This window comes from Cryptomeria japonica, chromosome 4 (assembly GCF_030272615.1).
Source record: "Cryptomeria japonica chromosome 4, Sugi_1.0, whole genome shotgun sequence".
Taxonomy (NCBI): domain Eukaryota; kingdom Viridiplantae; phylum Streptophyta; class Pinopsida; order Cupressales; family Cupressaceae; genus Cryptomeria; species Cryptomeria japonica.
Window position 1 is genome coordinate 763,246,762 of NC_081408.1, and position 22,457 is coordinate 763,269,218.

A 22,457-nucleotide genomic window follows, 5' to 3' on the forward strand; every position below is an offset into this window, starting at 1 on the left:
TGGGTATTTTGAGAATCCTTTTCACCCACTTCTTTATTTGTCGATACACTAAGATAAAGTACCATTCTTGTCTATGGTTTTTGGGGATTTTGCATATTTTATTGTACCTTATTTTGTATATGCATTGTATTATAAAGTGCCATGGGGAATTGTGTAGTGCCTTTTTTTTTTCCTTCACATATGTTTTTGGCAAGTGTCCATCACAACAACATCGAATACTAGGCATTTTTGTCCCGTGCATGTGTGCATTGGTTGCGTACCCTTTTTTAAATGCAAGTATTTTCTATGTACATTTAGATTCTCCTTCATGCACTACTTGGTGACACTCAATTTTAGTGGACTACCATATCTCTCCCTTGTCATCATTATGGGAGGTTTCTACTATTGGTGCTAATTCTTCCTTGATTTCTCTTTGGAGTGAGCTACATATTTAGTATTTATTCCTATGCATTATCTGGATGCAACAGTTGCATTTCAAGGAGATGAAGTTGTAACTACCTTTGATACAAAATTAAATACATGTCGCAATAGAATAAATGCCTAAATAAAATATTATATATTGAGAAATGGCCACATATCTTCTAGAATGTCACCTAGGATAACTAACCTGGTCCTATAAGGATTATTAAATGACAAGTTACAAAAGTAACTTTATGATAACTAAATTATGCCAACTAAGCCAAAGTAAGCTTAAAGTGTAAATGACATTTACTTTAATGTGTAAATGATATTTATTCTAATGTGTAAATGATATATATATTTTTTCCCTCTTTTTTTTTCTAACAATTACAATTGTCATTGAACATAGGCTACAAATATTAAATAATTTTAACCCCCTATGTCCTCTTGGACACTTTCCTAGGTACATGAAGACCTATAGATGCCTGCATTTAGTTTTTATTCACCTAACCTTATCAAAAAAATTAAAATAACAATAAATTTAGGTTATGCGAGATTTCCCTATATCCTTGGTCCAATTTGTACTAATATTAGGGTCAAGATACATAAGCGTTCAATAAAATTTGGAAAATCCTCCAAGCAAGCATCAAGATATGTGGGACCATTTAAAGCCCTCGAGGTTGTTAATCCAGTTGCATACAAAATTCCTCTACCTCAAACTCTCGCTTGGTTGCAAAATGTGTTTCATGTATTTTATCTAAAGAAATATATAATAGACTTTGATCACATAATTGACTAGAACTTGTTGTAGACTATGCAGGATCTAGTGGTGGTTAGGATTGAGCCACTCAGAGTGATTAAGGTACGTAAGCTTTTCTTGCGTAATCAAGAGGTCATGTAGTGTAAGGTCCAATGGGACTAGTACTATAAGGACAGTGCCACCTGGGAGGACTATGATACTTACTCATCACAACATGAATTTATGATGTATGGCCAAAACATGAATTTCATTTTAATTTTATTTTGATACTTAATCATCATAGATGATGGTTCACAAGGGGGGGATATGTTACATCCATCTTTTCATTAGCAAATTTTGATGTGCTTTGATGCAATGTATAATTTGTGATGTTTATTATAAACTTTAATGTGAATTTTGTTTTTTAATGGTCTCATTGGGAAGAATGTTAATGGTTGAGCAATTATGAGAAAAGTGCTATGTTATTGTTAACCTTAAATGTGAATAATTTTTCGGGTAACTACATTTGTTTGATCAAGTGGATGCAGAACCCTCTCAACCTTTGAGAAGGGAGGGAGAGTATCATACAGGAGAGGACGTAGACTTGTGGAGAGGTCGAAGTTTCCATTTGAACCATAGCAAGCCTATGAGTTAAGTAACTCATCTAGGGTTGTCATAGCCTTAGCAAATTGTTGTGTTGATGTCTAGGGTTTTAGAATGTCATGACCATGTTAAGTTGCAGACCCAATAGGATTTACTCCATAGTGTCTTTAATCTTTATCGTATGCTTTCATCATCATGAATTTGAGGTAATATGATAGTCATTGAATTTAATTAATTATTATAAATAAAATTTATATGAATATGTATCAATAAGAATGAGATATATGTGTACATATATATGTATGTATACATGTGCATATACAGCTATATAGATAGACATGTATATGTAGTAATTATTATTAATATATATCATTCTACTCAAGTAGTCTTATAGACTTTATAGATTATAATAATTTAAACTTTAAATAACTAGCATTGTTGAGTTTTTCATCATTTGATAAAGTACAAAATTCATCGATCTCATCGGCATTAAAGGAAGCTTATTCATGGAAATCGTAAATGTCACGACTCCACATATAAGAGGAAATGAAATTGAAATGGAATTTCCATTGCATTGGAATTTGGGGAATAATGTGTTAGTTTTAAACCGAGCAGAAAAACATGACAATCAACAATAAAATAGAGAAAACAAAACAAAAACAAAAACATAACAAGGAAAGTTTTAACGTGGTTCACCATTAAGTGGCTACGTCCACCAAAAAGCAGGGAAATCTGATATATTAATTGATATCAATCCTACAGTCATACATGACTGCACTCAGTCATTTATAGAGACATCTTAGATATGAAATGAAGAGTCTTTTGGGGAAGACAAACAACCATGTGACTATTGGGCTTCATATTCCCAACAATCTCCCCCGTGAAGTCCAACCGGCACAGCCACACACAACGACATCCCTACTTCCATTTTCGAAATTCACATTACAACCAACCTGCTAGATTTTAGCTTCGCGATCTTTTGCTCACATACACTTTGAATTAATCTTCTCCAAAGCACGTCAGATTAAATAAAACCTAGCCATTGAACCATGACATTACAATTAACTCTTGCAGCTGATATATCCAAAATATTGAAAAGATCATTAACTGGTTCTAAAATGAACCCTTCATCCTGAAATGAATCCTTAAGATCATCGGTGCTCCCCCATGACAAAACATCGTCATTTGGAACTCCATCTGCCTTTTCCAACTCCACACTATTGTTAGCACCTTCTAAAGCTTCAATTACAAGGTTCGAAGGTCTCAAAGTGAAGCGTGCAATCAATGCATTCCATTCTGCCTCCACTTTTGCAATCTTCATTAATAAATCATCGCTTCTGCAATCTGTCTCTTTGTCTTTGGGGTCATCCTCATTTGCTAGATTCAAGACTACATCCTCCTCACCCTAGGAAGCATCCTCCTCATCTTGGAAGGGAAATAAACCAGTATCTTCTTCTTCAAATAGCGGATACAACAAACCCTCTTCTTCTTTGGTGTAGGAGCACCCTTCCAGAATCTTTCTCTTTCTTTGTCTTGTTGGTGTTATGCTTCTTTAGAAGCCATTGTACATAAAATAATGAGCCATGTGCTCATAGGTCCTAGGTAGGGTCCTAGAGGAGGTCTTAGGGGTCATAAGTATTTTCTTGAAGATGGAGTGTATGTGTGTCCTGGAGGTGTTTAGGGGTCCTTCATATCATGGTGGTGTCCTTAGGTTGGCCCATTGTGGGTCTAGGAGTCAGCAAGAGAAACATTGGGAAAGTTGCTCAAAAGTTGCATGACAACTTCTAAAAGTTGTCAAGCAACTTTTCCACCATGATGTCAAAATCCTTAGGTTGGCATGGACAACCCTAAATGTGGCACACCGACTGAGGTATGGGTAGTATAATATGTTACAAACCCTCAGTTAAACGGTTGGATGTTAGAGATTGTACGACAAAAACAAACTGAATTGACTGTGATTGTTTTTGGGTTACCAGACAGATTGTATGCAGTTACCGAGCAAACTAATGGATTGATTTGCAAGCAAACCTGTGTGGAATGTATTATTTGGTGTATATATCTTCCTTGTGAGTGATTAGATTAGCTTTTTGTTTACCGGTTGAGTGTGTTTGTAAATAATTTGTAAGTTGCAGTCTTACTGTCCAATTTTGGACCGGTTTGAGCAAATGAAGTCTTAACTCCATTCCCCGTTGTGGAACCACCATGAAACCATGGGGAATGGATGTGAAGACCTTGTACTATAGTCCCAAGCAACCAGGGCCCTTGAAAATGCAAGGAGGCCAAGCAAAGACCCATTCCTAGGCGAGACTGGATAGTGCCCGGTTAGGAATGGCTATTGGTGCAGAGGTCTTGGAGAGCAAGGTTGATTAGTGGAGAGTGCATCCTTTGGAGGAAGTGTAGAGGAGTGAGTGAAGAATCATTGGTGTGAAGGAGGAGCCTCCACCAATCCAAAAAAGGTGGCTAAAACTCAAAACACTCACTGTGACCCAGGCAGACCCTAAAAACCCTCACAAAAACCATTAAAACGCTTAAAATCCACCTAGGACAGTGTACAGACACTTGGAGGACTAAAACCTAGAAAATCCTTGAGTCCTTGCCAAATGAATGGTAGTCCTTTTTGGGAGTTTGGGTTGTTTGTGCATCGTTTGTGAGAGGGAGCCCTAGAAGACCGGTTAGGAGGCCTAATTGGTCCTAATCCTTGTAGCCCTATTTGAAGGCAAAACCCCAAATTTGTGAAATCGGTAAGGGGTTAGAATCTTGAAACCTCTTGGGGGCTCATGAATGGGTGGAAAGACCATGAAATAGACCTGAAACAACCTTGCTAAGACCTTGGAAGGTGTGGAACAAGATTAGCCCTTATTAGCCATAGTAAGGGGTTTTGAGTCTCATGAGTAGGTGAGACCTTAAGAGCAGCATTGGAACTCATTGGTGGGTGGATTGGGCAAGGTCAGGGGATTCCTCAAGCAAAGGGGAAGTCCTAGAGACCCTAGGGTGAGTAGAGAACATCAGGTGATCCAAGGAAAGGATCCAAGAGCATAGACTAGGCTAGTCTATCCCAAACCCCATTCCATCAGATTGGTATCAGAGCGAGTGAAAGACTTGTTGGACTGTGTATGTCTCTATATACTGGTGAATCAGTAGGGGAGAGAAGAATGGTTACTAATGCAGAGGTGGCTAGAGAGGTGGAAGAACAGAAGGAGAAAAATAGACTCCTTGAGGAAGCTGTGAGTGAGATGAGGGATAAATTGCAGGAAGTGGTGGATCAGAGGACACAAGGACCTTGGGATGAAGACACCAAGGGTAAAGGAAAGAAGACTATAGACATAGATGACATTATCCCTGAACCAGATCCCTTGTTCAATGAAGAACCTTTTGTGAAGGCTATTAAGGCCTTGAACACCAAAGCCTTTGAAGGATTGCCACATTTTAGTGGAAGAATGGACATAGACACTGTTATGGAATGGGTTGAGGGCATAGAAAACTACTTTGAGTGTGAAGGAGTGACGGAGGCTCAGAAGGTTAAAGTTGCCAAATCAAGTTTGAGGGGAGCAACTTTGACATGGTGGAAGTACCTGCAAGAAGAGAGAGTTAGTATGGGAAAGCTACCTATTGCAAATTGGAAAGCTATGGTGGGTAAAATTAAGGAGAACTACTTACCAAAGGATTATGAATTCCAACTTCATAAGAAGAGACTAGGATTGAAGCAGAAGGATCTTGATGTGGCCTCCTACACAGAGGAGTTTCAAAAGCTATGTCTTAGGTCCAAAGTCCAAGAAGATGAATCCATTAAGGTGGAACATTCAAGAGGAGATAAGCCTATGGACTCCTACTACTGTCTAGAAGTGTCATCAGCTTGCTACCAAGGTAGAAGAGAGGAACAAAAGGAAAGGAGACTCGAATAGCAGGGGTGGAGGTAGAGGTAGAGATCAAGTGAATCACCGAGGTGGTTACCAAAGTAAGACAAATGAGCAGAGAAACCAAGGAGAAGCCAAGTTGACTGAGCATGGCAGTGAAACCAATCCTAGAGGAGGACATTCTAGAGGAAGAGGTGCACAAGGTGGACCAAATAGGGGCAGAGGTACCGGCAGATGTAACTCCTACTTTGCAACAATGAAGTGTTACAATTGTGGACAATTGGGACACCCGACATATAGATGCCCTGACAAGCCTACATCATCAAACAGTGGAAAGAGGGTTGCTTATGCACATGAAGACTCTTCAAGCAACAAGACACCTGAGGTGGATCATATTGAATCAGAGAGTGGAGAAAATCTGATGTTTAATAGGGTCTTGATAAGACAGCCAGTCAAGAGTGAATCTAAGCATAGGAGAGCATTGTTTAGGGTGAGATGCAAGATTCTTGGTAAAGTGTGCAAGGTGATAGTTGATTCAGGCTCAACTGACAATATCATATCAGAAGAGGCAGTTAGGAAGCTGAAACTCACAAGGATACCCCACACTAACCCATACAAGGTGACATGGTTGAATCATGAGCAGAGTGTGCTGGTCAATGAATAGACTTGGGTAGAGTTTTCCATTGGAGGATACAAGGACAAAATCCTTTGTGATGTGTTGCCCATGGATGCATGTCATCTGCTGCTAGGAAGACCCTGGCAATTTGATAGGAAGATGATCTATGATGGAGAGGAGAACTCCATTTCCTTTAAGAAGGACAACAAGACCTTCAAGATTCAGTCTTTGATAGAGAATGAAGAAGGAACTTCAAAGACACCTAGTGTCTTAATGGCTACCAGTAAAGAGTTTTTGAACTTGCTACATGAGGAGGAGATAGTGAAGTGTGCCATCTTTGTGAAAACAAAGGAGGAAGAAGACAAGTTGCAGACAGAAATACCCAAGGAGGTAAAGCAAATGTTGCAAGAGCATAAGGATATAGTGAGTGATGGAACACCTGCAACACTCCCACCTAGAAGGTCTATAAGTCATCAAATAGACTTTGTTCCCAGTGCATCCTTACCTAACAAGGCTGCTTATAACCTCATACTTGATCAGAACAAGGAGGTAGCAAGGCAAGTGCATGAGTTATTGGAACAAGGACTGATGAAGAAGAGCATCAGCCCATGTGCAGTCCCAGTAGTGCTAGCATCAAAAAAAGGAGGTAATTGGAGACTTTGCACTGACTCAAGAGCAATTAATAGGATTACCATAAGGTATAGGTTTCCTATTCCTAGAATAGAGGATCTTATGGACTGTTTAGGAGGGGCTATGTATTTCACCAAGCTAGACCTTAAAAGTGGTTATCACCAGATAAGAATTAAGGAGGGTGATGAGTGGAAGACTGCTTTTAAAACCATAGATGGATTGTATGAATGGCTTGTGATGCCATTTGGACTCACCAATGCTCCAAGCACCTTCATGAGGTTGATGAATGAAGTGTTGAAGGATTTCACAGGCAGATTTGTGGTGGTGTACCTAGATGATATTCTCATCTATAGCAGAACCAAAGAAGAGCACCTTGAGCATTTGAGGTTAGTCTTAGAGAGGTTGCATGAGGAGAAGCTATCCATCAACCTAGAGAAGTGTGACTTCTAGAAACAGGAGCGGGTTTACTTAGGATTTGTGGTGTCTAAAGGAACCGTGAAGATGGATCCAAGTAAAGTGGAGGCAATCTTGAATTGGCCTGCACCTAGAATAGGGACTGAGGTAAAAAGTTTCCATGGATTAGCTCAATTCTATAGGAAGTTTGTGAGGAATTTAAGTGGTATATGTGCACCAGTCCTTGACACCATTGAAGGAGGTCTTAAAACCAAGTTTAAGTGGACTGAGCAGGCTGACAAAGCATTTCAATTGTTGAAGCAAGAAGTAGCCACAAAACCTATCCTTCTCCTACCTACGTTTGATAAGCTATTCACTTTGGAGTGTGATGCAAGTGGAATTGCAATAGGGGGTGTATTGAGTCAAGAGAGAAGACCTATGGCATTTTTCAGTGAGAAGCTTGATGAAGCAAAGAAGAAGTACTCAGCCTATGACCTAGAGTTATATGCATTAGTGCAGTCACTAAAGAAATGGAGGCATTACCTACTTCCAAAGGAATTTGTAGTGTTCACAGACAATCAGGCATTGAGTTACATCAACACTCAAGAGAAGCTAAGCAATAGACATCTGAAATGGATGGAATATCTCCAATCCTTCACCTTCACCATCAAGCATAAGAAGGGGCAACTTAATAAGGTGGCAGATGCATTAAGCAAGAAGTTGTTGACTGTTCAAGAATTACAGTTGCAGAGCATAGGCATAGAAGGTTTCAAAGACCTCTATGAAGGAGATGAAGACTTCTCATCAGCTTACAATATTTGCAAACAGTTTGAGAACCATTTCCATGGTGAGTATGCAGATTATACTCTCCAAAATCATCTCTTGTTCAAGGGTAACCAGTTGTGTGTACCTAGAGGATCCATGAGGGAGAACCTCATCCAAGAGAAACATAATGGTAGTTTGAATGGACACTTTGGGATTAATAAGACCCTAGACTTAGTACAGAGGTATTACTATTGGCCAAAGTTGGCAAGAGATGTGAGAAGATATGTAGAACATTGTGGTGTATGCCAAAGAGCCAAAGGTGGATCAAGCAATGCCGGTTTATATCAACCATTACCGGTCCCTAACAGACCTTGGGAATGTATAAGCATGGACTTTGTAGTAGGACTTCCCAAGACAAAAACAGGTATGGACAGCATCTATGTGGTAGTAGATAGATTTTTCAAGATGAGTCATTTTATACCATGTAAGACTACACATGATGCAAGCTATGTTGCACATCTTTTCTTCAAAGAGATTGTTAGGATTCATGGACTCCCTTTAAGCATTGTTTGAGACAGGGACAACAAGTTCATGGGTCATTTTTGGCAAACATTATGGAGGAGACTAGGAACTAACTTGTCATTTAGCTCAGCTTACCATCCACAAACAGATGGTCAAACGGAAGTCATCAACAGAGTGTTAGGCAATTTGTTGAGGTGTCTAACTAAGGAATATGGTCAGACATGGGACCTTATCATTCCTCAAGCAGAGTATGCATATAATGACAGTGTGAATAGGACCACTGGTAGAAGTCCTTTTGAGGTTGTGTATGGTAGACATCCAAGGGGAGTATGTGAGTTGAGAGATCTTGGTAGTTTGGAGATGAAGAGTGGACAAGCAGAGGACTTCACTCAAACCATCAAGGAAGTCCAAGAGCAAGTTAAGAGGGCCATCCTTGAATCCACACAAAAGCTGAAAGCCAAAGTGGATGAGAAAAGAAGAGAAGTTCAGTTCAAGGTGGGTGACTATGTGATGGTCCATTTGAGCAAAGCTAGGATGCAAAGTGGTAAGCCTACCAAACTACAGATGAAGAGGGTAGGACCTTGTCAAATTCTGGCAAAATATGGTGAGAATGCCTATAAGGTTGATTTACCTTCAGACTTAGCCATTTCACCAGTTTTCAATGTTGCTAATCTGGTAATGTACAAGGGAGAGATAGCAGAGCAGACTGAGAACCATACCAAGGTGTTACAAGACTTGGATTTAAACACCTTACCTCAAGTGAAGAAGCCTAAAGCAGAGGAGATCTTGGAATCAAGGGTGAAGAAGTCTACTAGACACAAGGTCTTCATGGAACACTTAGTGAAATGGGCAGATCAACTAGTATCTGAAGCTACATGGGTGGAGGAGAGAAGGTTCAAGACACTTGGAATAGACCCGACTCTCATCTCTTCTTCTTTTTATTAGTTGTGTGCAGAGGGGGAGTATGGTGCAGGAGCACCCTTCCAGACTCTTTCTCTTTCTTTGTCTTGTTGGTGTTATGCTTCTTTAGAAGCCATTGTACATAAAATAATGAGCCATGTGCTCATAGGTCCCAAGTAGGGTCCTAGAGGAGGTCTTAGGGGTCATAAGTCAAGATTGTGATTTTCTTGAAGATGGAGGGTATGTGTGTCCTGGAGCTGTTTATGGGTCCTTCATATCATGGTGGTGTCCTTAGGTTGGCCCATTGTGGGTCTAGGAGTCAGCAAGAGCAACATTGGGAAAGTTGCTCAAAAGTTGCATAACTTTTAAAAGTTGTCAAGCAACTTTTCCACCATGATGTCAAAATCCTTAGGTTGGCGTGGACAACCCTAAATGTGGCACACTGACTGAGGTATGGGTAGTATAATATGTTACAAACCCTAAGTTAAAGGGTTGGATGTCAGAGATTGTACGGCTCAAGCAAATTGAATTGACTGTGACTGTTTTTGGGTTACCAGACAGTTTGTATGCAGTTACCGAGCAAACTAATGGATTGATTTGCAAGCAAACCTATGTGGAATGTCTTCTTTGGTGTATATATCTTCCTTGTGAGTGATTAGATTAGCTTTTTGTTTATCAGTTGAGTGTGTTTGTAAATAATTTGTAAGTTGCAATCTTACTGTCTAGTTTTGGACCGGTTTGAGCAAATGAAGTCTTAACTCCATTCCCTGTTGTGGAACCACCATGAAACCATGGGGAATGGATGTGAAGACCCTATACTATAGTCCCAAGCAAGCAGGGCCATTGAAAATGCAAGGAGGCCAAGCAAAGACCCATTTCTAGTCAAGATTGGACAGTGCCCGGTTAGGAATGGCTGTTGGTGCAGAGGTCTTGGAGAGCAAGGTTGATTAGTGGAGAGTGCATCCTTTGGAGGAAGTGTAGAGGAGTGAGTGAAGCATCATTGGTGTGAAGGAGGAGCCTCCACCAATCCAAACAAGGTGGCTAAAACTCAAAACACTCACTGTGACCCAGGCAGACCCTAAAAACCCTCACAAAAACCCTTAAAACCCTTAAAATCCACCTAGGATAGTGTACGGACACTTGGAGGACTAAAACCTAGAAAATCCTTGAGTCCTTGCCAAATGAATGGCAGTCCTTTTTGGGAGTTTGGGTTGTTTGTGCATCGTTTGTGAGAGGGAGCCCTAGAAGACCGGTTAGGAGGCCTAATTGGTCCTAATCCTTGTAGCCCTATTTGAAGGCAAAACCCCAAATTTGTGAAATCGGTAAGGGGTTAGAATCTTGAAACCTCTTGCGGGCTCATGAATGGGTGGAAAGACCATGAAATAGACTTGAAACAACCTTGCTAAGACCTTGGAAGGTGTGGAACAAGATTAGCCCTTATTAGCCATAGTAAGGGGTTTTGAGTCTCATGAGTAGGTGAGACATTAAGAGCAGCATTGCAACTCATTGGTGGGTGGATTGGGCAAGGTCAGGGGATTCCTCAAGCAAAGGGGAAGTCCTAGAGACCCTAGGGTGAGTAGAGAACATCAGGTGATCCAAGGAAAGGATCCAAGAGCATAGACTAGGCTAGTCTATCCCAAACCCCATCCCATCATTCTTCAACCGAAGTCTCCTCCTCTTTCCAGCCATCCCACCAATGACATTTGGTTTCAATCTCCACTTGGACATCACTCTCTACCGAGTCTAGACTGTCGAGAAATTTTTCGATGACTGATTTTGCTTCATCATCTAATTCGGCCTCATCATCTGAAACTTCAGCTTGTTTGTCAATAACATAAAAGCACCCAACTCCGAGATCAAACACAAAGTAAGGGCGCCCATATCCAGAATCAACTGTCCAATCGTATTCCATCTCTACTCAAGCCAACCATGGCTCTGATACCAATTGTTAGTTTAAACCGAGCAAAAAAATATGACAATCAACAATAAAATAGAGAAAACAAAACAAAAACGAAAACATAACAATGCAAGTTTTAACGTGGTTCGCCGTTAAGTTGCTACGTCCACCAAAAAATAGGGAAATCTTATATATTAACTGATATCAATCCTACAGTCATACATGACTGCACTCAGTCATTTATAGAGACATCTCAGATATGAAATGAAGAGTCTTCTTAGAAAGACAAATAACCATGTGACTGTTGGGCTTCATATTCCCAACATAATGAACTTATAATTCTTTGCATCACAAGTAATTTGGAATCCGTAGATATATATCTTTGGGAAAGTGATTCTTTTAAGGATGAATATGACAAGAATTTGATATATATAATGGTAGAAAGGAAGCTAACTTGGCTGCAAAAGAATTTAGTAGCAAGAAAAGGGAGTTTGTAGTGAAAACCAAAGTAGAGGCAAGCTTATTCTTAAACGTCAACCTTCAGACCTGTTTCTTAGGCATGCAACCTGTTATGTTCTCTATATAATTTCTTTTGTATCATTATTAGAAATGTAAAATTTGGTTTAGATCATATGCAAATGTGCATTATTATAGTCACTAAAGCATTGGCGGTAGTGAGAAACTTAATCAAACTATATCATTCTTTACTAGTCTTAATGATTTGTCTACTTTAGCCGCTTGAAGCAATAAAAAGAACCCCGCTAATCATTTGAAAGTGAGAATTAATTTTGTAGTACTGGTTAAGCTCGATAGTAAGTGCTCAGTAGGAATAACGGCTAGAGTGTTGCAGTATATAGTTCCTTGAGAGCTTGATAAGCAGAACTTGGCATAATTTCACTATCAAATAAAATAAATTCTGTTACTTCTCATCAAGTTGATGAACCAGTGGGGTTTGTTAAGTGCGATGGTAGCTTAAGAAATGAGTTAAGGTTGCACATATAGGGAGTGACTAATTATTGAGGATGAAAGAAGTCTTTGTAACCCTCATGGTACGATACATTGTCTTCTTATCCTTGCGTTTCTTCCTCTATTATGTAAACATATAACGGAACCCTTAGATGCTCTTAGATGCCCTTTAAAGAAAGAATACAAGGTTGATCGCACATATATGTAAGATGAATGTAGATTGGCAAAGATAAAGCATAAATAACTGAGAGAATCACGTAGTGTGAATAAGTATCACATAGTGGCTAGTACTTGTCATTTAGATTTGTAATAGAAATAGAGTATGTTTTTTTGCAAACAATTAGCAAATAGAAGAGATTAATAATTTTGTAAGCATAACTTTAATTAAATCCTAACTCTAATTAAGTTGTAATCTTATTTGAACCCTAACTATAATACTAATTAAATTTTAATTATAAATTTAATTGAATACTAAATTTAACGTATAATAATCCCTAACCTAAATTGAACACTAATCTTAACCCTTACCCTAGCCCTATTTTAACTTTAATAAAAGTGTCTCTAATTCCAATTATAACTCTAATCTTAATTGAATTGTATTCCTAACCTCTTTGAATCCTAACTATAATTTAACCCTGACCTTAAATCAAACATTTTACCTATAAGCCTAATTAATCCTTAACCGTAACTCCAATTTAACTTTATACCTAACCCTTACCCTAACCATGTTTGAACTATATCCATAATTCAATTCAAACTCAAAAATTTCTTTTATAACTTTAATTAAACATTAATTGAATGATAGTCCTAACCCTAATTGAACCCTACTCCTGATTAAACTCTAACACAAAGTTATAAATCTAATCCTAATTGAACTATAATTCTAACCCTATTTGTAATAGCAATTGTTTATGTTTTTTTTCAAACAATTAACAAATAGAAGAGATTAATAATTTATACTATATTTGTGATGCTAAAAATATGGTTAATTGAAACAAGCATACACATAGATGAGACAATAAAACATAAGTAGGAAGCAAATACAAGATCTAAATTAAAGATACAAACCCATAACCTCCTTTCAAATGTCTCATCTTCGTCTATTCTTGAGGACCTTGAAGGTTGAAGAATTGTTGGCTCTCAGTGGAGTAATGACCTCCAAAGTGGCAACTCAAGAGTTGAGTAGCTACATCATGATTGATTGTGTAAATTGTATGAAACGCATGATGATTGATGAATTATTTAACTAGAATGATCTATTCAAGCTACATGATTGATAAAATGAAACTAGTTTAATATGAAAATGAGCTATGATTAATCTAATTAACAATTAATGCTAGATGATATGATGTAAATGCCTATAATGGCAATGCAAAAACTAGGAATGTAAGGGATCCTTATTGCTCCAAAATGGGGGGTATTTATATGAATTCCAAGGCCAAAGTTGAGGTGGCAGGAATCAACAGTCCAAATTTGATCTGAAGATATCAAGAGTCAAGATTGAGGAAGTTGGAGAAGATGTTGGAGGAAGGGACACTTGTCATCTCTGTGGTGACAAGTGTCAAGGAGCCTTGCTCATGAGAGGGAAAGTGTCCAAGGGAGGAGACATGTGGCCAAAGTTTTCATGTGTCTCAAGGGGAGAATATCCAACCCATAAGAGGTTAGGATAAAAGAGGTTAGGATGTGCAAGAGGATAGGGTTAGTTAGACCCTAGGATTAGATAGAATGGGTTAGGTTAGGGGATGATTAGGTTGGGTGGTTAAAATTTAAGAGCCATGTGCTCAATTTGAATTTAGAAATTCAAATATTTGAAAAAGATAATTAATCTCAACAAATCATGATGTGATTTGTTTTAACTAGTTATGAGATTAATGAATTTAAATGGGGGGAGGATTAATTAATTTAGATTAATAAATGAAAGGGGATTATGAAATCAACTATATAAATAAATCATATAGATTTATTTGTACTAGTAGATGAATAAGGGAATTAATCAAATAGATTAATTAATTTAGATTAATAAATCAAAGGGGATTATGAAATCAACTATATAAATAAATCATGTAGATTTATTTGTACTAGTAGATAAATAAGGGAATTAATCAAATTTGTTTGTGAATTTGTTTAATTGGGAAGGGTGATTAATTAAATAACTGCGTAATTAATTAATTATCTTCAGACCATTTTTAGTTGTATACAATATTGATTATAATGAATGAATAGGTAATCGAAGAACTCAATCAAACTAACTTATAAATGTAGTAAATAAATGAGAGGCTTAGTAAAGATATTTATTTGAGAATGTGATTAGTGAACAAATCATAAATTATACTTAAATAGTAGTAAAGAAAATTTAAATATTTAGTGTAGCAAAAGAGATGGAAGTGAGAACAATTTTTATTTATATTACATTGTATTAATATTAATTATATTATTTTTTCATTGATATTCATTGCATTTTTTTTTTAAACATTATTATTTTGTATTATCTTACATTAATATTTATTCAATAAAAACGGTCTCCAATCTTAAGCATAATCTAATCTTATATTTTATTTTTATTATAAAAATATTAATTTTATATTAGTGTTAAAATTATTAGATTATTATTTTTTATTATTCTAATTACTAATATATTATATTGTTCACTTATTATATTATTATCAATATTAATGCTTTAATTATTAGAATATTTTTTATTTCAAACATTATATTACTATTTTATAATTTTTATGGCTATATTGATAATGTTTTATATTATATTATGTTAATAATCTATTATTTTTTTAATCTTGTTATGTTAAAAAAATTCATAGTATTAAATTAGGTGAGCATAATGCTAACCTAACCAACCAAGAACTATTTAAAAAGTAAAATATTTGTTAACTTGTAATGGTAACTATCAAGATTTTCACAATCAATTAATAATTAATTAATTAGCATCAAAATATTTTCACCTAGTTTCAATAATAAAGACAAAATTTCTTTGTCATGATGGCTACCTTGTAACATATATCAAATATAAAAAAAGTTTAGATTTATTATCAAATTTTTATATCATCGTATTGCATGAGGATAACTAAAATAAAAAGATTTAAATATTTAGATATAGATTCTAAATAATTTTAAAAGAAAACTAAAACATACCAAATATTATTTTAATGTACCTAAAAATTTGCCTGAAAAAATTCATGTAGAAAGTGGATCCAGAAAATCCGGTAATAAGATGCAAATAATTTGAGCCAATTAGATCGAGGAAAAACAATTTCTGTAATTTGAAAACTTAAAAATCATGCATCTTAACTATTTAAAAATTGAAAAAAAAAACATCCCAAGAAAAAAATCATAGATATCATTGGTGGAAAAACATTTGAATAATAATGAGTTAAAATGAAAATTGGGTACAATTGATTGCAATAGTACTAGCCCTACAACAAGTACTAATAAGATAGGCTAACCAGGATGCAATGCTATGAGAGCATGTCCTTATGCATAAGTCCAACTTGGTATTATTAAGGTCAGTTGAAAAGAAATAGTGTTATCTAGAGTATCTCAAGTCAAGTGGGGTGGTGAACCATGATTGCACATTCTATGTGTTCTTAACTATTCAAAATCTTTGGCCAAGGTGGTCCAAGGATTTGCATGTGCCATTCAGTTCACTTAAACTATATACATTTCCTAGTCAGAGGTCATGCTAGTTAGGGGGTACCTATAGTGTGTGACTGACTAGAATTGTGTAAGTTTCAAAATACCAGTCTCAAATGGTAATTAGACCTAGCCCTGTGTCTGCACTCTTGTGAAGGGTAGGGCCACTTCCGTAAATAAGGTGTGTTGGGGAGAGGAAAAACACCTTGATGATGCTCTCCCTCAGAAAGATCAAGTTGAGACTCGTATGAAGATAACATAGAGTAAAGCAATTTCACTGTAGACTTTTGAACTCATTCTTTGTTTTTCTATATGATACAATTGATTATTAACTTAGGTATATGACTAAGTTTTAATCTTCCAATTTTATTCCTTCCTTCAAAAGCTTAATCATGTTTATAAATGATCAGGTAATATATAGATGATCGTTATATTTCAAAAAAGAAATTGTACACATGCAATTAGCTGAACTTTATTTATGTAAGCTGCTTAGAAATAATGCATATTTTTCTTTCAATAAGTATGTTACACTATATAGGAGTTTGCTTCTATCAAACCCCCATTTTGATGTTTTTGCCTTCCCAGACAACCCAATAGATAGATAGATTGGATAAAATGATAAAACAAATAGTGTAATAGAAACAAACCCACTTAATGGAGGAAAGCCCCTATTACAAAAGATACAATGATATATATAGATTAATTGCAACTAGATAATAGATGCACTTAGAGATTTGATAAAACAAGATAGTATTAGAATGCAATAGATACAAGAGATCAGAGAGAAGAAGAGCATTACATAGATATTCTCAGGACGTTTGTGTGTCGTACAAATGTCTGTGCTTCACACTCATCTTACCAAGTTAATCCCAGATTTGACTTTGGAGTGGCTAGCGTTGCTTTATGTTTAATATTCATGATCCAAAATGATAAAATCTCGATCATGACTTTTATCATAAATTCACAGTGTCATAAATGTATTGGGTGCAATTTAAGGCACTACAAACACGCCATCTTTGAGCCATATATATACAGTTGTCCTTTCTTGAATGATTTATACAAGATAAATAAAGAATATATATAAGTAGATAATTGCACCTCTCAAAATTAACAAGAATCTAATGTAACGTGGGGATTCTCCTTTCTACTGATTAAGCACATTTATAAATAAAAAAGTGAGGGTTCTCCTTTCTTGACTGATATAACAAATTTATAAATAAAAAATTTAAAAAGTTTTTAGGTGGAAATTTCTATTTTCCTTCCGAGGTCTCCCACCTGGTCAAAACTTCTCTTGTTGCCTTAGGAGTCACGCAATCTAAATCTATGAATTTTTTTTTAGCTATTTTTAAAGTGCATGTGCATTCAAATCTTACCAATCTCCACTAGGACCATAAATCACCACACCTAATTCATACGGCGAATGCAAAACCAATTTTTTGTGACTTAAATTCCTTCCCAATTTATTCCAAAGTGAATGGATATTCTTTGCCTCTACGCCATGGATGATGAAATGCTGAGTCCTGTTTTTATGGGAAATCAACAATAACGTGGAACAAAGGAAGAAAAAATGCATTAGCCAACGAATAACTGTCCAATAGCCATCGAAAGTGACGGCACTGGCAGTAATTAAGGGGTCGGTGTTGAAATATAGAAAGACAACAGGTGGAGATTCTGCTTCTAGATGCCTTTTATTGCTCTTTGTATCTTACCAAATAGGATTTCTAGAACAAACTCTTTCTTTTATTGACTCCTGCCTCCTTCCGTATGATCTGGTTTATAAAGTAAATGGTTGGAAAGCACATCTGCTTTGCTGTTGTTTAAATGACCGCTTATTGTTTGGAAAACTTGTAGATTGACGCATTAAACGCTGAACATGAAGATAAATTTCGGCGAAGCCTCTGCCGATGATTTGGGGATGGAAATGGAGATGGAGATGGAGATTGAAGAACTCAAGGCTGTGAAAGTGGTGGGCAAGGGAGCCATGGGAACTGTGTTTTTGATCCAAAAACGGGGTTTTGATAGGCCTTTGGCTTTGAAGGCAATGAGCAAATCTGTTCTAGAGAAGCAGAAAGATGGGTTGAAGAGAGCTCGGGTGGAAAAGGAGATTTTGAGCAGTCTTAGACACCCATTTTTGCCCACATTGTTTGGTCAGGTGGATACGGAGAAAATTGTCGGGTGGGTTGTGGATTACTGCTCTGGTGGTGATTTGAATGGCCTTAGGCGTCGGCAACCGGAGAAAATATTTTCAGAGAATGTCATTCGGTATGTTTGCTGTTTTCGTTTTCTTCTTTGCTTTGTCTCTCTTCCTCCAAATGTTTCTCAGGTTGTTTCATGATTTAGGGTGTGGTGGTTAGTTCATTATATCAATTTGGATGATTAGTTTCTATGAGATCAATTTTTAGAAATGTAGTGATTATTTTTTATGAAATCGAATTTTAGAACTGTGGTAATTAGATGTATACATAAGATGTCGGTACATCGTAGGAACTGAGTAGACGTTGCCATCTGAAATCCCTCTTTAACCTAAGAGGGAGATAATCGAATCTGAATTGAAGCTCTGAAATTAGTGATGAATTTGTCATTGCATCAAAACTGAGACATGAATGCTGCGAATGAGCGATAGTTTTGCCATGAGGAATGTGATAGGTGTGGTGGTTGGTTTATGAGATCGCTTTTTTTCTAGAGATTTGGTGATTGGTCTCTATCAGATCAATTTCTAGAGGCGTGCTAAATAGTCTATCATCAGATCAAAACGTGCTGATATTAATAAACGTTTGGACCTTACTTATTCATCTTAAATACATTATTTGTCCCAAATTCTCAAAGTGATAGTTTATCTACAAAGTCGATTCCCAGTCACAGAAATGAGACGGTTGATCTGACAACATGTTTTTATTCAAAAATAGGACTATGAGGAACCTGCCATTCAGCAAATATAAACATCAAAATAGTTCTGGAATCTTCGGCCAAGAGATTTGGCAAATCTCCTCATTTAATGGTGGAGATCTCATTTGTTTTTCATTTGAGTTGGCGTGGCTAAATCTTTGTGCTTTGGAAAATGTGAGAAACCTATGGAAGGTTGGGTGTATTCTTGGAGAGACTTGAATATGAAGAAACTCAAGCCTTATTTGTAGTTTGGTAGTTGTTATTTAAGGTATGTTTTCAGCATGGGTGAAGTTTGTGAGTCTATTGGAGAGATTCAAAACCTTCATTTTAAGGGAGGATTTAGTAGTTGAGTCTTCTTATTTTTATGTCAGCTTGATTGACAAACCCTCCATTCATGGTTTCAGGGCCACATCAGCATAGCTTTTGTTGAGGTATTTTAAAGGGTCCAAAAAATTAGATAGGTAGTTGTGTATCAAGTCATGTTTTATTGATGTTTTGATGTGGTATCATACGAACTCCTATTTTTTAGATTTAAGGAATACATTTCATTAAATTATGAGTATTCATGATAGACACTAACAATTTTAAAGTTACAACTACTAGTGCTATATTATAAAAAAATAGTCAACATTAAATTAATAAATGTTTTCAAAACTATTGGAACATGTTTAACTACTAGGTCCTTTCCTCTATCAAGTCTTGCTTTAAAGTTAGCTAGACAACCAAATCTTGTAGATGGCATTGGAGTTGCAAAATTTGAAAATGATCTCTTTTAATAATAATTGACAATTTCAATACAACTTGAGTTGGCCTAGTGGCGGAGAACTTGTGCTCTTGAGAGAGAGGTCACAAGTTCAAATCCCACAAGGGGGTAGGGTATCAGCTTCGGCCCATTATCAATCAAAAATAAATAATTGACAATTTCACAATTGTTTTTCCTTTCTTTAATAGAAAAAAGATTAGGAATTTTCCAATCTAATTTGATAAACATATTTTTTGATTTAGAAATATTTTTAAAATATCATAGATATTAAAAAATTAAAAACATTTATCAATTTAAAAAATGAAATATTTTTTAATTTAATTATCTTTCCATCTACTCATGGTCTAAAAAATTATTTTCCTAGAATTGCTCTTTATTATTTTGATGTATTATAGAGTGTGATTTAAAACATGTTTAAAATTGAATACAACATGTGAGATGTTAGTGATTATTTTTCTTTTAAAAATTAAAATAATTTATAATTATATTTTTTATAAATTATTTAATAATTAAAATAAAATCTTGATAAACAATTAGGTAAGTATTTTTTTTTTGTTAAAATTTGGAATATTTCAAATCATACCTAAAAAAAATTAAAAAATTATTTTCCTAGAATTGCTCTTTATTATTTTGATGTATTATAGAGTGTGATTTAAAACATATTTAAAATTGAATACAACATGTGAGATGTTAGTGATTATTTTTATTTTAAAAATTAAAATAATTTATAATTATATTTTTTATAAATTATTTAATAATTAAAATAAAATTTTGATAAACAATTAGGTAAGTATTTTTTTTTGTTAAAATTTGGAATATTTCAAATCATATCTAAAAAAAAAAAAAAAAAAAATTTCCTAGAATTGCTCTTTATTATTTTGATGTATTATAGAGTGTGATTTAAAACATGTTTAAAATTGAATACAACATGTGAGATGTTAGTGATTATTTTTATTTTAAAAATTAAAATAATTTATAATTATATTTTTTATAAATTATTTAATAATTAAAATAAAATTTTGATAAAGAATTAAGTATTTTTTTTGGTTAAAATTTCGAATATTTCAAATCATACCTAAAAAAAATTAAATATATTAATATTATAAAATAGCATATTTTTTAAATACATGATTTATCATATATTTTTTTTTGCTTTAATATTTTTCTATTTAATCTCTTTTTAATCTGCCTTGTACAAAAATTACTAGCATGAAGAGGCTTTATCTGAGACACTTAAACCTTGCAGCCTTTGTGTGACCAGTTCTGAACTAATTTGTTGCTTAAAAACCTGCACATATGTCCTGCACGTGTACTTTGAGACGAGAAATTATGTTTAAAAGAGTTGGAATTATTGAAAGTATGTTTTAATTTTAATTTTCTTTCATTATTTTAAAATATTCGGTCAAAAATGTCCAACAAAAGTTTTGAGTTTTTGCATGCTTCCAGACTTGACTTGTTTGTAGCTTTTTTTAGTCTATTAAACATTAAGCAGTTGGACGGCTAAATATGACATATATTTTAAACACTTCTGACGCGGTTATCGTATTGGCAGGTTCTATGCCGCTGAGATCATATTGGCGCTGGAACATTTGCACAGCGTGGGCATTGTCTACAGAGACCTAAAGCCCGAAAACGTCCTTGTGCAAGAGGACGGTCACATTATGCTCACCGACTTTGACCTCTCCGCGGTTCTTAGACCGCCAACGGAACCGCCACAGTCTCCAAAACGGCCGGGAAAGTTCGCGTTCATGACATCGTGCGTTACTAGCTCGGTTTCACGTGTTTCTCCCGTAAACAAAAAGCCCCCCAACACGAAAACAAATTCTTTAGTGGGAACGGAGGAGTACGTGTCGCCGGAAATGCTCGAAGGCGGCGGCCACGACTTTCCCGTCGACTGGTGGGCCTTCGGAGTTTTGCTCTACGAGTTGAGCTCCGGCAAAACGCCGTTCACGGGGGCGACGAGAAAAGATACGTTTTACAACGTTCTGGTGAGGCAACCCCCGTTTTCCGGCCGCTGGACTCCGTTACGGGACCTCATTCAGAGATTGCTTATAAAAGATCCCAAACGGAGACTGGGTTTTAATGGGGTTGAAGAAATTAAATCACACTTTTTTTTCCGAGGCCTCGATTGGGAATCTATCGAGATGCTTGTTAACGTCACTGCGCCGCCATTTGTTCCTTCCCCCGTTTGCATGGACGATGTCGCCGCCATGCAGCGCATCGACGTCGAAAGACATCTTCTTTACCGGGAGGACAGTAAAAATGAAATGTCTCAGTCTGAAGGAAACCAAACTGATGTCTTTTCAGGGTTTTAGAAACGGGGTTGTTTAGTTTTGAAAGGTTTGAGCACCAGGAGAGAGTCACGCAGTATTTTTTGTGTTGGTGACTCTGATCATGAGTCTGTTTTGTAAAGATATATGATCGACTTCCTTCATGACTGTACTTCTGGATTTCCCCAAGGGACAATCTCCACCTTTGTATGCGGCAAAGGCTTCATAACGCTGACAGGGCAAATAGATGACTGCTTAGACCATTCGCTCTGCTTTCTTAACTAAAGGTCTAAATAATTGCCATTTGCCTTCACACTTTGTGATATATATACTAAAATGTTTATTCTTATATTTCATGACTGGAATGCATATGTCAGATTTTAACACTAGTTTAGAGGGTTGTAAGGGTGCATATATTTTGACACAATAGATTTGTTTGTTTAGTACTGTTAAAAGATAAATCTGTTTGTTTAAGTGTATACACTAACGTTTAATATTTTATGTCTGGAACATATATGTCAGATTTTAATATTTAGAGGGTTGTAAGAGTATAAATATTCATAAAATTATATAAACTAGCACTTGCATAAAAAATAAGGTGTAATGGTT

At 35.9% G+C, this 22,457-nt stretch overlaps 1 protein-coding gene across 1 annotated transcript; it reads left to right on the forward strand.

Annotated features, from left to right (window-relative positions):
* Positions 1-17,694: 17,694 nt before the first annotated feature.
* LOC131061622 (serine/threonine-protein kinase OXI1) lies at positions 17,695-22,232 on the forward strand. The gene is made up of 2 exons (XM_057995399.2): positions 17,695-18,191; positions 21,131-22,232. The coding sequence occupies exons 1-2, from the start codon at positions 17,803-17,805 to the stop codon at positions 21,891-21,893; spliced, it is 1,152 nt and encodes a 383-aa protein (XP_057851382.2). The 5' UTR covers positions 17,695-17,802; the 3' UTR covers positions 21,894-22,232.
* The last annotated feature ends 225 nt before the right edge of the window (positions 22,233-22,457 follow it).

Coding starts and splice junctions, on each gene's coding strand:
- LOC131061622 (XM_057995399.2), top strand. CDS start 17,803: ATGAAGATAAATTTCGGCGAAGCCTCTGCCGATGATTTGGGGATGGAA. Junction 18,192..21,130: donor TTTTCAGAGAATGTCATTCG/GTATGTTTGCTG, acceptor TCGTATTGGCAG/GTTCTATGCCGCTGAGATCA.